The sequence below is a fragment of the Chaetomium fimeti genome (assembly GCF_033439085.1).
Source record: "Chaetomium fimeti strain CBS 168.71 chromosome Unknown B0H64scaffold_6, whole genome shotgun sequence".
NCBI lineage: Eukaryota > Fungi > Ascomycota > Sordariomycetes > Sordariales > Chaetomiaceae > Chaetomium > Chaetomium fimeti.
The window spans coordinates 2,454,441-2,466,849 of NW_026944334.1; the positions used below are offsets into that span (position 1 = coordinate 2,454,441).

Here is a 12,409-nt window from a genome sequence, read left to right on the forward strand (position 1 = left end):
GATGGTGATGAGGGTGAAGGTGGTGATGGTGGTGATGAGGGTGAAGGGGAGGGTGCGGCCGAGATGCGGGTGCTGAGCGCGGGGGCGCTGGCGGCGGCGCCGCGGGAGTTGTTGGGGGTGGTGGATGGGGCGGGGGTTTGGTTCCTGGACGGGGAGGGGTGGGTGTGTTCGGTTGACGTTGTCACTGGGGCGGTGCCGGCGCTGTGGGGGTATAGGCGGCGCTTTTTTGTGCCGCCGCCGTGGTTCCCGCCGGGGGGCGCGCCGGGTGCGCGGGTGCCGGTGGCGCTGGTGTCTGGGACGGCGGTGGCGGTTTCGAGGGGCGAGGGGTTGGTTGTGTTTCAGGGGGGGTTGGGGTTGGGGGAGGAGGTGTTGTTGCGAGAGGGCGCTGGGTGTCACACTGTAGGAAGCTTCTGATGGTGGGAGATCTTGAGGTAAAAGTGCTATACATTGAATCAAAGAAAGCTGCTCTTTTGGAGCCGGTTAATATATAAAAGAAACCTCCTTTTCCTGTATACCAAGCTCCCACATGTTCGCCAACCTCTTGAGAGCTTACGAAGTTATGGCTTATTGCAACATTCCCCCTACTTAGGCCGTACGTGTATAGCTTGGTCATCTTTGGGGCTAGATCTGAGTCAGCCTACCTACCTAGTTAGCACTAGCAGTGACGCGTAACAGAACGTTAGAAGTTAGGGGGTGTATAGGTGTATATTGTTGGGATAAGCCCGTCTATGACTGTTTCCGACTACATGGCTTCTATCCGTGCCCCAAACACCAGTCGCCCTCAAGGGCCGGCCTCGATTATGCGGGTTCCTTGTGTAACGGTGCAGGATATCAAGGTTGGTTGTCAGTAGCGCTGTGGCAGCATCGCTGGCCCTTTTACCCAGTGCAACTTAGTGCAGGTCCGCCAGGGAGTCACGGTGGGATGCCTCGGCGTTCCTAGGTGGTTGTTTGGTCAGTTTACTGTTCCAAGCCCATTCCAGAGTCCAAAAGGGAAAAAAGGAAGAAAGGAAGAGAGGAGAGAAGGGAGAAAGGAAAGAAAAAAGAAAAAAGAAAAAAGAAAGTAAGGAAATACTTGGTATTGGAACTAGAAAGCGGGGTTACTTACCAGTCGACTTTAAGCCCTTGCGGGTCCTTAAAGACGTAGACTTGGCCCGACGCCTTGCCGTCGTCGGTGACCTGACCACCTCGGAGCCTCTTCAACAAGTTAACGGTAACGGATTTACGCTCGAACCCGCTACCCTCGAAGTTGTCCAGCTTCTTAAGGTTCGCGGCGGTAAGCCCTGTAACGAGAGTGCCCGAAGTCGTCCGGTTCGTAGTCGGGGTAATACCCGGGTAGTCGGCACCCTTGACAGAGTATCGCTGGTAGCCGTCAATCGAGGCCGGCTTGAAAGTATGAAGATTGCGGGTTGCCTCGCCAGGGTTCTGTTTTCCGTAGCAGACTTTATAGAAGACTTCGGGGTACATCTATATAGTGGCATTTGATTAGTCGCGTCCTGCTTTGGATCTAGGGGCTATAATCTTCAGGCTGCTATACCAGTCTGTCTATTATATGAAAACTGTTAGTGGCTAAGTCTAGGTAGAGAAGAGTATTGAAAGCCAATAGCTTCTACATACCATAAAAGAAGCCAGATTTAGTGCCTTGACCGCTGCCTCTGGCGCTGGTTCCGGTGCTGGTTCCAGTTTTGGTTCCGGTGCTGGTTCCGGTCGTGGCTTGAGCGGTCTTCTTAGGGGTAGCCACTTTGCCAGAGCTCTTGGAGGTAGCGGTCTGAGCCTGAGTAGGAGCAGTGGGACGTTGGGGGCGCGGCGGCATGGTGAGCGATGGTGAGCGTTTGTAAGTATGCTAAGAGTTTGGAAATGCTGTGTGATGAAAGTGCAACCACCCGGTGAGATTGGGAGTCTTTAATAGGTATTTAACTTTACCGAGTGTGGTTTTTCTACCGAGGGGGCAACTTGCATGCCTGCATGCTTACATGTATGTACATGGCTGGCGCTGGGCGAGCCTGGATCGGAGGGAATTAGGGAGGCACAGCTCAGGCAACAAAGCAATGAAACGGCCAGACCACATTTGTGAATTTTCAATCATGGATACCTATTTAGATCCCTTATAGACCGCCCTAGATGAAACTGGAGCCTACCTACACAGTGGGTTAGAAACAACATGTCGTCGCCTACCAGGTAGTCAGGTCAGTTACCTAAGGCCCGTTAGGTTTTGGTATCTCGAAGAGGTCTATCTCCACTCTCCACTCCGTCTCTCTGCCCTTGGCAAAGAAGGTGAATGGTAATTAAAACAAGCGTGGTTCTATCAATAGTCATATTAGCATGCGATACCTTAAATTAGTGGATTAGGAAAGTTGTTTTTGGTAGGTAGCTTATGTTGTCGACGTGTTAGTGTCTAGGTACCTACCTACCTAGGTAAGGTTGTTTGCGATGGCTGATACGGCTGATACAACGCTCCTTAGTTCACTTCACCGTCTCCGGGCTGCCCTGGAAACTGTCGGCTCACAGGGGTTTCGATCCACACCTGTTCCGGTCGTTCTTGTCGCAGCAAAGGGAGGGTTGTTTGTCAGGAATAATGGATGTACCTAGGTAAGCTTCTCTTAGACCGAAGTCAGCGAAGTTTCTGACTTGGGCGCGGGACATCACTGTGTTTGACTCATGGGGAACTCGACACAAATGACGACGGCAATTCTTCCACATGGAGGCGGCATGCAGCGTGGTAGACCGACATGATGACTACCTAGATACCTATGCGTAAGTAACAGTCTCTCGATGCATGCCATCCTACTCTCTGTCCAACCTCCAACGTCCACCAATCCCCACGGCAACCCGCCACACGGTCGCTCCGGTTCCCGCCCTGATCATCGCCAAGCGGGCCCGAACCCTTGTCAGAGGAGCATCGGCACATCAACGGCAGTTGTCGCTGGTGGTGATGACCTTGGCTTGCAGCTCATCCGCTCGGCGCATGGTGGCCCAGGTGGCCTCGCACTGGCTGCGATGGAACGCCTGGACAAGTGGCCAAACGCAACCGCGGTCCTTGCCCCGGATGGTGGCCGCAAGCATGGGCAGAAATGTTTTCATATAAAACCGGCGCGACTTGTCCTTGGCCAGGAGTTCGGCGCACATGGTGATGGCTGCCTTGTATTGCTTGTCAGGGTCGGCGTCGCCACGACCTCCCCTCTGGTCCCTTGCGGCTTCCGTCACCTCCATCAATTCCGAATAGCGCTTGTCGACAAGGGTGTGCAATTCCTGGTACCATTTGTCCTTTGGTTGCTGAGAGTTCTCCGAGGGGAAGAAGGGCCGCGCGTTCGGGTCCAAACCAAGAAGCTCGAATGCCGTGATGGGGTCGCTATGGTATTCCATCAGGAGCTCCAGGTATCCGTGGGCGCCACACGTGGCCTGCAACTCTTTTGACGTTGCGCCGTGTGCTGTGAACGGGATATCGGGGGCGATTGTCCTCAGGCGGCCGAGGAGCCCCCAACCGAGGTAGATGAAATAGAGTCCCATCGCCACATTCATGAGCCTCTCGAGTCTGCGGAGTCGACTTGGGAGCGAGAGTTAGCAATGGGGTGACGAGAGCACAGGGCCACCCAGGCCAAAAAGAGACGAGACTTACAGAGCACACATCGCGGGATCGGGGAACACCGGGAGCCTCGTGGGGTTGTAGCCGCGTCGCGATGATTGAATGATGATTTGGTGGCATCCAAGTTGTCGAACAGAATCGTCTGGAGCTGGGAAGGGGTTGTTTGCCGGAGGGATATTTTCAAAACGCTGACTGTTCGGGTTACGGGCGTTGGGAAGGGGGGCGACCAGACGGTGACGCGGCTGTTGGGAATCACGCATGCATGTATGCACTGTTTGACACGGCTCCGTCTCGCGCTCAACACAAAAGCGAAATCCAGACGCCCAGATCAGGGAGATGCCCGATTTCCCCCTGCGGCTGAAGCACAAACTGGGAACCTGCAGCCACAGGGACGGACGGGGGGCGGCTTCCAGGCAATCACCATCCTCCATTCCGTTTGCTTGTGGAGAGCTCATGTTTTGATTCGGGGTCTGGCCCCTTCCTGGCCAGGCCGAGCTGGAGGCGAGCCCTCCTGGCACAGAAGCTTACGCAAAGCTAAGGTATGAGCTCTCACATTTTGGGCTTGTGGATGCCACTAGGGCACCTGCTCCTGTTATTTCTCGCAAACGGCGGGGGCGTGCAGGCCATGGAGAAGAGAGGAGATGGGGCTGCCCTGGTGTGGCTGCGGATGCGAGACACGCCAGCGCATGTCAGATGGCAGAAACCACATACTCAACCCCTCAACTTTCCAATCGCCTCCTGATAGTTCTTGTCTCGTACTCGTTTCCGATGTGCGATGAGCGCCACACCTTGGGATATTACCCTTGTTGGGGCCCACCGGGCGGTGTGAAGTGTGTGGGAGGTTGGCAATGGCGACGGCCATGATATGAGCTCGTCGCTTTGATGCCCCCGATGGCTCCGTAACGGCGTCCACATCTGCCTCAGCCCAGAGGCCGTTGGTCAAGGACGTGGAGACGATACCCGGGAGAGCTAGAACCCTCGCTGGCGCTCGCTTTGTGACCAGCTGCTTATAATGGACTGCTTTGCCCTCTCTCTGTGTCCCGGTCTCTTATCCCACAAACCATCCTCACTGCCAGTATCCCGCCCTCTCGTCACCAATATCACACTATCACGCTGATCTTAAATTCCGGTCCAATTCACCAGCCTCCGCGCCACCACTCTTACACACACACACGCACGCCCCTTTCAGCCCCCTGTCCTCCACGCCCCACCATCACCGTTCACGCGGGATCGCCGTCATCGGATATGGAGGAGAACCGGGAGCAAGAAGCAGACCCCGGCACTGCGCTGGCCGGCATCCTCCAGGGGTTCCGCCTCTTCTGCAGCGGTCTGCGGATGCTTTGGCGTGTGGTTTGCGTCCTGACCCCCTGGGCCACGGTCACGCTTCTGTTCCTCCTCCTGGTTGCCGCCCTAGTCATTATCCAGTTGCTTATCAGCTTATATGGCGCTGCGATCGCCATGTGGAACCAGCCGTGGTTCTCATCTTGGTCGTCGACGGGCTCTGGCACCGCCTTCGCCACGCCGACGAGGGTCGTGTCTGGCTTGTCCACGGGGGTCACGGCCTGCGGCGCGTTCCTATCCACGCAGTTGGCCACGTTGGCAGCTGCTTCGGCATCCGCACCGGGCGTCGCCTCACTCGCCACCGGGGCCTTTGAGGACCTAATAGAGGACCTCGGGCCAAGCGGTTTGAAGGGAGCGGGCTTTTTTCTGATGGACTGGCCAGCCGTTGCGCTGAATGCCAGCAAGGACAGCGCAACCATCCTCGACAATTTCTACACGGGGCTGCGGCACGAGAACCGGAGCCTTACCCGCGTCGACCAACTTACCAAGATGGTGGCCGACAGGCTCCACGCCGAGGTCAACGATTTCATTGAGCGCCAGCGCCGTCGTCTCGAAGGGATCCTGCCAGAATCGAGCGACGATAAGAAGGTGGACTGCGAGGGCTGCGGACTGGGCGCATTCCTGGAGAGGGCCGTCGAAGCGCTGAACGGAATGTTGGACCACGGCGCTGACGAAGGGCCGGAGCTGGCTTCGTTTGTCCGGGACCTCCGCACAGCACAGGGGGCGGGCAGCATGTTCAACCTGGCGTTCTCGAACGCAATTGGCAGGCTCCGTGTGCTGTCGAGGAAAACGGAGAAGGAGAGGGGGTGGGTGCGGGAGATGGAGGAGCGGCTGACCGTCCTGTCTTCGGACATTGCCGGGAACCCCGACGCCGTGGACGATCTCCTGACTGATGCGAAAGCAATTTCGTCTTGGGTGGAAGCCTGGCGTCGCACACGCGAGGAGCTGTATTTCCACTCTATCTAGATCCAAAGCGATTGGTGCACGGCAGTCTTCTTCTGTTTGTTTTTGTTTTCCTTGGTGCCCGGGGGGGCTGGGGTGGTCTGTTTAACTCGGTAGTAGTCGGTAGCAAACGGAGTGAGCAAACCGGCATCTGTGCAATACTGCATGATTCGGGCGAAAGTAATCCGTGGTGAGTGTGTGCAACCGTGACGGCGGTGCTGGAGGCCGGATGAGGCCGGACTCCTGGTCACAAAAAGTGCCACACAAGAAGTGCCACTGAGGTCCCCAGTGCGAGACCACCGCTGGGTTGCAACGCCGGTCCGAAAACGTGCAACCGTCTTTGCTGGTTTGTTTAGCACTGTTGAATTGCCAAATCCGGCAGCGAGTGACGGAGAACTTTTCTGTCTTGAATTCCCACCCCAACCCCCGAGTTGTAGCCACCCCCTTTGTCTGCGCGAGGCATGGCTCTGCAGGAGCCTCTCGTCCCCCTTCCCCATCACAGGATTCCCGCTCCCACTTCTTTCTTCGGCCCCTTCAGACTGGAACCCGAACCCCATCTTTGATTCTTTGCCCGTTTGTGTATCTGATCATCTCGCATCTAATCCGCTCTGCCTACCTACTCTCCCTCTTCCTCCCCCAACCTCGCCTGCGCGCAGCTGCGCTTCAACATTTGGACGTCTTCCCGTCTTGTTAGTTGTCAGCCAACCACGACAACGGTCATGCCCTCCTCGGAATCGGACCGGCCGCTCCGCCGTAGCTGTCGGCGCGCTGGTCGTTTTGGACATGAGTCCCATGAGAATGGCGACCTCGACGAAGACGGCACCACCAACGTCCCCGCAAGTCCCATCCAAGACGAGGGCGGCCGTGGCCCGCGCCTCGCCGACGTCGACACGGCGCCGGCCCAACCATACGAGCCCCGCCGCACCCCCCGCGCTCGCAATGCTAGCCAGCCTGCGTCCGGGGAAACACGACAACCTCGCGTGGGCCAAGAGAAAAGAGTGGGAGGGGCATGGCAAGACCGGCACGCGCTTCTTGCCTTCCTCGTCCTTGCCACCGGTGCGGCGGCCATCTGCGCTTGGTTCTGTCTCGGGTCCTCTGGCCAGGGGAACACCAATAGGGGCGGCTGGGCCGGGGACTCACGCGTCAACATTGCGATATCGAACCTGCACCCGGAGGACGTCGAGGTGGTCGCCGTTCCGTTCCCGATCGGCGACGTCGTGGCCATGGCCGAATTGTACACCAATGCGTCCTTCGACATCCGCCTCCCCCGCCGCACCTCCAACATCACTCTCCGGCTCGACGCGCCCGGTCTAGCTCGGGTCAACGTGGCATCCTTTCTTCCCCAGGTCCACGTGGTCGTGGGGTATGACGCGGGCTCCCGCAAGAAGGAAACAAGAACGAATGTCGTCAAGGCCGAGCACGCGCCGTTCGTCGTCGATATGGCCAACACGACGCTCACGTTGGATCTACTCGAGAGGCTCTGGCCGGTGATGATCCATGCTACCACCGACCTTCTGGTCCTCGGCCTGGGGCGCGACCACGACGACTACTGCGCCTTGAGGGACGCCCTGCGGTCCCTTGCCAACCCCGAAAAGCCGGTGCTCATCTCCCGCAGGCCCGGGCCAAGCCTTGTGCTCATCGCCCTGACGAGTGCAAGGGGGCTCTGGCAGGAACTCTATTCCAGAGCGGAGGCGTGGCCAGGCACCGCTCACCAGTGGCTCCACGCCTTTCGGGTGCGCATGGAACATGTTGAAAGGTACTGGCCAAGTCAAAAGCAGGGCAAGGGGGCGGGCGGCAGCGACACCTCGGCTCCGATGCTCGGGTCCCCTCGACTTCCATCGTCCACGCAACTCCTCCGACACGCCAGACGCCAGCACCCAGCGCACCAAACCCTCCCGGGACTCCTGGCCGGCTTACCGGTGTCCCGGGACGCGATGGTAGGAGCATACCAAACCAAGGCCTTCTTTGCTCGCGTGGCCCCTCATCGAAAGGACGGCGCTCTTTTTTCAGGCCTGAAAGCAGACCACAATCTCTTGTGTTCTTCTCGGAGGCTGCTGGAGGTGGTTGCCGTCGGCCGATGCCCCGAGCATACCTCGGAAGAGTCCGTCCTCCAGGACCGTCTGGCGTACTGGGCCCCATTCGGCGGCAACACCGGATGCAGCAGTGGCAGCTGCCTCCACAGCCTTCACGACGCCCTTTGCGACGCCCAAATCTTCTTGTCGGCCTTCGCGGCCAAGGCGAAACAGGTAAAGGCCCGCGTGAAGGAGGCGGTCGAGGCGCGAGGCGGATTCTCTCGGTCCGAGCGCGTCGCCGGCCACTACGGCAGGGACGGGATCGTGAGGAGGGCCCGGACGCTCGACCGCGCCCTCGACACTCTCGACTCTCTCCTCTCCTCCTTGGCGATCCAGCACCGCATCCTGGCGGGCATGGCGACGAGAATGCTGCACGTCTGCGCTCTGCAGGACAGCCTCCAGAAGCGCGGTCGCGGCCTGGACGAGGGCCAATCGGCGTGGTGGGACCTCGCGTGGGACGGTGGCCGAGACACTGTGGTGTTGAGCATGGTTACCTTCCCCGACCTGGAGGCCACTATGGATATGCTGCGCAAGGCCCACGCGCGGATGAAGGCCGAATACCAATCAATGCGGCCCCGCACGGGAGAGGCCGTCGAGCAACTCAAAGCTAAAGTATCTGCCGGCTGGCTCAAGAGGTTGGGCTTGGACGATTTGCCGCGGGAGACTACCGACCGTTCGATAGAAGAGAGCGACTAACTAACTCTCCAACATACAAGTTCCAGGCCGTTGAGAGACAACTTGAAGCCGTCACGTCACGTCAGCGCGTCAGCTGCAACGCCCCCTGAAAAGCCCCCGACAAAGTCACCCAACCAGCCCTGTCTACCAAGCAACGCCAAGGTTTGGTTGGCGTCACACCAGCAGCACATTCAGCAACGGAACCGGGTTTCTCCAACTTTTAAGTCTTTCTTTCGCCCACTTTCCAACCCCGATCTCCAAGCCCCAACCTCCACCCTCCACCCTCCACCCTCCAGCATGCAGCCAAGATGAAGCCCTTGTCAGCGCTGGCCGTTGCCGTCTCCCGGCGGGCTCGACGCCTGGCGCGCCGATACCGTCTCCTCCTCAGGGCCACCGCGGTCGTGCTCGTCCTGTGCCTCCTCGAAGCTCTCCTGCACATTTCCATGCACGACATCCCCCGCCCCCCGGAGGACCTCGACGCCCCCTTCGCCAGGCAATGTCAAGACCCGCGCGTGGCCGCCGCCCAGCCCCGCGAGAGCGCCGCCCTCGTCATGCTCGCCCGCAACTCGGAGCTGGACGAGGCCCGCGAGACCATCCGGAACATCGAGGCCCAGTTCAACCAGTGGTTCAACTACCCGGTCGTCTTCCTCAACAACGAGCCCTGGGACCCGGACTTCGTCCGCGAGCTCAACGCCTCGGTCAGCGGCGACGCCATCTTCGACACCATCCCCGCCGCGGACTGGTCCTACCCGGACGGCGTCGACCCCGCCGCCGCCCGCCAGTCCATGGCCCGCCAGGCGGCCGCGGGCGTCTGGAACGGCGGCAAGGAGTCCTACCACCACATGTGCCGCTTCTACTCGGGCGCCTTCTACACCCAGCCCGCCCTGGCCCCCTTCAAGTGGTACTGGCGCCTCGAGCCCGGCGTGCGCTACACCTGCGCCGTCACCTACGACCCCTTCGCCGCCATGGCCCGCCACGGCAAGACCTACGGCTTCACCGTCGCCCTGTGGGAAGAGCCCAACACCTGCCCGACCCTCTTCCGCGACGTCGACGCCTTCCGCCGCGCCAACCACCTGCCCAAGTCCCCCTCCTGGAACGCCCTCCTCGACATCCCCTTACCATGGTACCTCCAACCCTACCCAATCCGCAAGCTCGCCGGCCTGCTCCTCCGCAGCCCGCACACCAGCGCGGGCGGCGACCGCTGGAACCTGTGCCACTACTGGAGCAACTTCGAGATCGCCTCGCTCGACCTCTTCCGCGGCGAGGCTTACCAGGCCCTCTTCCGCCACCTGGACGCCCGCGGGGGGTTCTACCACGAGCGCTGGGGCGACGCCCCCGTGCACTCGCTCGCTGTGCATCTGCTGCTGCCCCCCGAGGAGCTGCACCATTTTTCGGATCTCGGCTACCACCACGAGCCGTTCTTTCAGTGCCCCGGGAATGCGCCGGGCGCGGGCCAGCTGCCGGGGAATGAGGCGCTCGCGGAGGGGGGGAGGGATCCCGGTTGGTCGGCTGAGAGTGAGGGGGCGATTGGGTGTCGCTGTAGGTGTCCGGATCAGAGGCGGAGGAATAATAGGGCGATTTGTTTGGAGAGGATGGGGAGGCCGGCGGCGTTTCATAGGACGAGTTGGTGGGACCGCTGGAGGGGGCGGTATGCGTATGCGATTAATGTGCCGGGGTGAGGATGGGGGTGGATGAGATGATGTATGACTGTATGAGAGCGGGACGGCGGCATAGAGCGTGTTTGGGTTATGTTGTTGTTGTCATAGATACCAAAACGGACAACCGGCTCCCGTTGGGAACCTGACGGAACGGCTCGCTGAGTGGCATGCAACTATTCCAAAGTACAATACGGGCGATGCCGTTCTTATCGGCGTATGTTCCCGAGGAGCTTTATCCGTCGAGGGCCCTTTACCACTCTATCGTTGGAATCTCCTGGCTCAAACTCGGTTCCATATAAACGGGACAGTCCCGGTGACACCGGCAGTCATCGTGGGAGTGAGGGAACCACTGCCGCTGGCCCCTCACCCCCAATTCAGCACCCTTGCCACCCGCGGCCTCAACCAGGACACTCAACCGGGACACCGGGACTCCGGGAGCATCCCGCCAATCACACTACCCCCCGTTAACTCCGGCTCCCACTCCACTTCCCCCCGAGTTACAAGGCCAAGGGGCTCAGCTACTCCGGACACTCAACAACTACGTACTGCAACACAAGACAATATGAAATTCGAATTCGTCGACAACAGTGGCGCCATCGACGGCACCGCGAGGAAACGGATCCGGAGCCATGTGGCCATAGGCCGTAACGCCGGGAAGAAGATTTCAAGGCCGTCCAAGAAGAAAGCGCTGTTGAACAAATCAGCAAAGGCAGCACGTCCGCAGGCCATAGCCCTGGTTCATCCGGAATCCAGCGAGACCGGCGGGAGCGTGCCAATGCTCGCTCTGAGATGCCTAACCGGCCTCCCAGCCCATATGCAGCAAAACGACGGATCCGACAGGCTTGCTCTTGTTCAAAGGGGTAAGGCCCTGAGCAGCTTTTGATTCTATAGCTCACCCCCAGCCTGCTGACTTTCGTACCCTTTAGCTATTTCTTTCCTAGACGGGGTTCGACACGCTCCCGAACTGGACCTCGCTCTCGACTACAGCTCGGAGCCCAAAATGTGGTGCCTCCAACCGCTATTTCAGGATGAAGCCTGCAAGTTGCCATATTGCCACTGTTGCCGCCTTGTCCCTCGTCGCTAACAAAGCTGCAGACTTCCACGGCGCCATGGCTGTCTTCCTTGCCGCATGCCCCGGGCTCCCAGCCCTTTCATTCTCACCCCCTACACCCACCCAAGGAAACTGGGACGCGGGGATGCGCCATCTGAGCCTCGCGCTCCGGCTCGTCAACACCCGCCTTTCCGGGAAGGATGCCGCGTCGACCGAAACCATGACGACGGTGCTGATCCTGGGCTTGTACGAACGCCAGCAGGGCGAGTACCACCGCGGCCTTGTGCATCTCGACGGGATGCAGCGCATGCTCCAGATGCGCGGCGGCCTCGTCGAGTTTGCCAAGAGCTGCCCTGACCTGGCCCGCAAGATCCTCCGGTATGTCCCATGGCCTTCTGAATAGTAGATACCCGGGTATACACCCCACTTACACCCGCCCCCCCCCCAGATCCGACATCGAATACTGGCTCAACCTCGGCACCCCCGCCCGCTTCGCACTCGCAGAAGCCATCCAGATCCTCTCCAGCCGCCCCATCCCCCACAACCACCCCACCCAAGCACATCCCAGCCCCCTGCACCCATCATCACCCCCATTCCCATCATCACCCCCATCCCCATCCCCATCCCCATCCCTCCCCCGATTACCACAAACCCCACCACCACCACCACCACCACCACCAAACCTCACCCCCCCACTAACCGCCCTCCTCCACGACGCAACACACACCGCCCGCCTCCTCGCCGCCGCAACCGCCACCACCCGCCGCCAGCCAGGCCCCAAACTCGCCAGCGCCGCCGTGCACGACACCTTCATCCTGCTCGGCTACCGCGTGCAGGCGGCGCTGCTGTCGCCGCTAGACGGGGCGTGCGAGATGGGCGGGGCGTGCGAGATGGGCGGGGTGTGCGAGATGGACGGGGTGTGCGAGATGCAAGGAGCCGAAGGGGGGGGGGATGATGATGATGATGATGATGATGGGGTGGAGCGGTTGGGTGTGATGATGCGCCGCCGTCGGGAGGCGGGGGCTGGGTTTGGGTTTGCTGGGTTTGGTAGTGGTGGTGGTAGTGGTGGTGGTGGTGGTGCTGCTGCTGC

The 12,409-nt window shown here is 60.0% G+C and overlaps 4 protein-coding genes across 4 annotated transcripts; 2 read left to right on the forward strand and 2 right to left on the reverse strand.

Annotated features, from left to right (window-relative positions):
- Positions 1-890: 890 nt before the first annotated feature.
- B0H64DRAFT_444839 (uncharacterized protein) lies at positions 891-1,810 on the reverse strand (the record flags this gene model as incomplete). The annotated part of the gene is made up of 4 exons (XM_062806810.1): positions 891-936; positions 1,106-1,464; positions 1,535-1,542; positions 1,615-1,810. The coding sequence occupies 4 exons, from the start codon at positions 1,808-1,810 to the stop codon at positions 891-893; spliced, it is 609 nt and encodes a 202-aa protein (XP_062657100.1).
- Positions 1,811-2,904: 1,094 nt separating this feature from the next.
- B0H64DRAFT_376477 (uncharacterized protein) lies at positions 2,905-3,624 on the reverse strand (the record flags this gene model as incomplete). Its single annotated transcript, XM_062802479.1, has 2 exons — positions 2,905-3,541; positions 3,614-3,624. The coding sequence occupies 2 exons, from the start codon at positions 3,622-3,624 to the stop codon at positions 2,905-2,907; spliced, it is 648 nt and encodes a 215-aa protein (XP_062657101.1).
- A 1,201-nt stretch (positions 3,625-4,825) lies between these two features.
- Positions 4,826-10,289, forward strand: B0H64DRAFT_419292 (nucleotide-diphospho-sugar transferase; the record flags this gene model as incomplete). The annotated part of the gene is made up of 5 exons (XM_062805370.1): positions 4,826-4,981; positions 5,411-5,849; positions 5,888-5,925; positions 6,652-8,310; positions 9,138-10,289. The coding sequence occupies 5 exons, from the start codon at positions 4,826-4,828 to the stop codon at positions 10,287-10,289; spliced, it is 3,444 nt and encodes a 1,147-aa protein (XP_062657102.1).
- Positions 10,290-10,830: 541 nt separating this feature from the next.
- Positions 10,831-11,722, forward strand: B0H64DRAFT_327211 (uncharacterized protein; the record flags this gene model as incomplete). Its single annotated transcript, XM_062800772.1, has 3 exons — positions 10,831-11,128; positions 11,195-11,326; positions 11,364-11,722. 3 exons carry the CDS (start codon positions 10,831-10,833, stop codon positions 11,720-11,722), a joined length of 789 nt encoding a protein of 262 aa, XP_062657103.1.
- Positions 11,723-12,409: the final 687 nt, after the last annotated feature.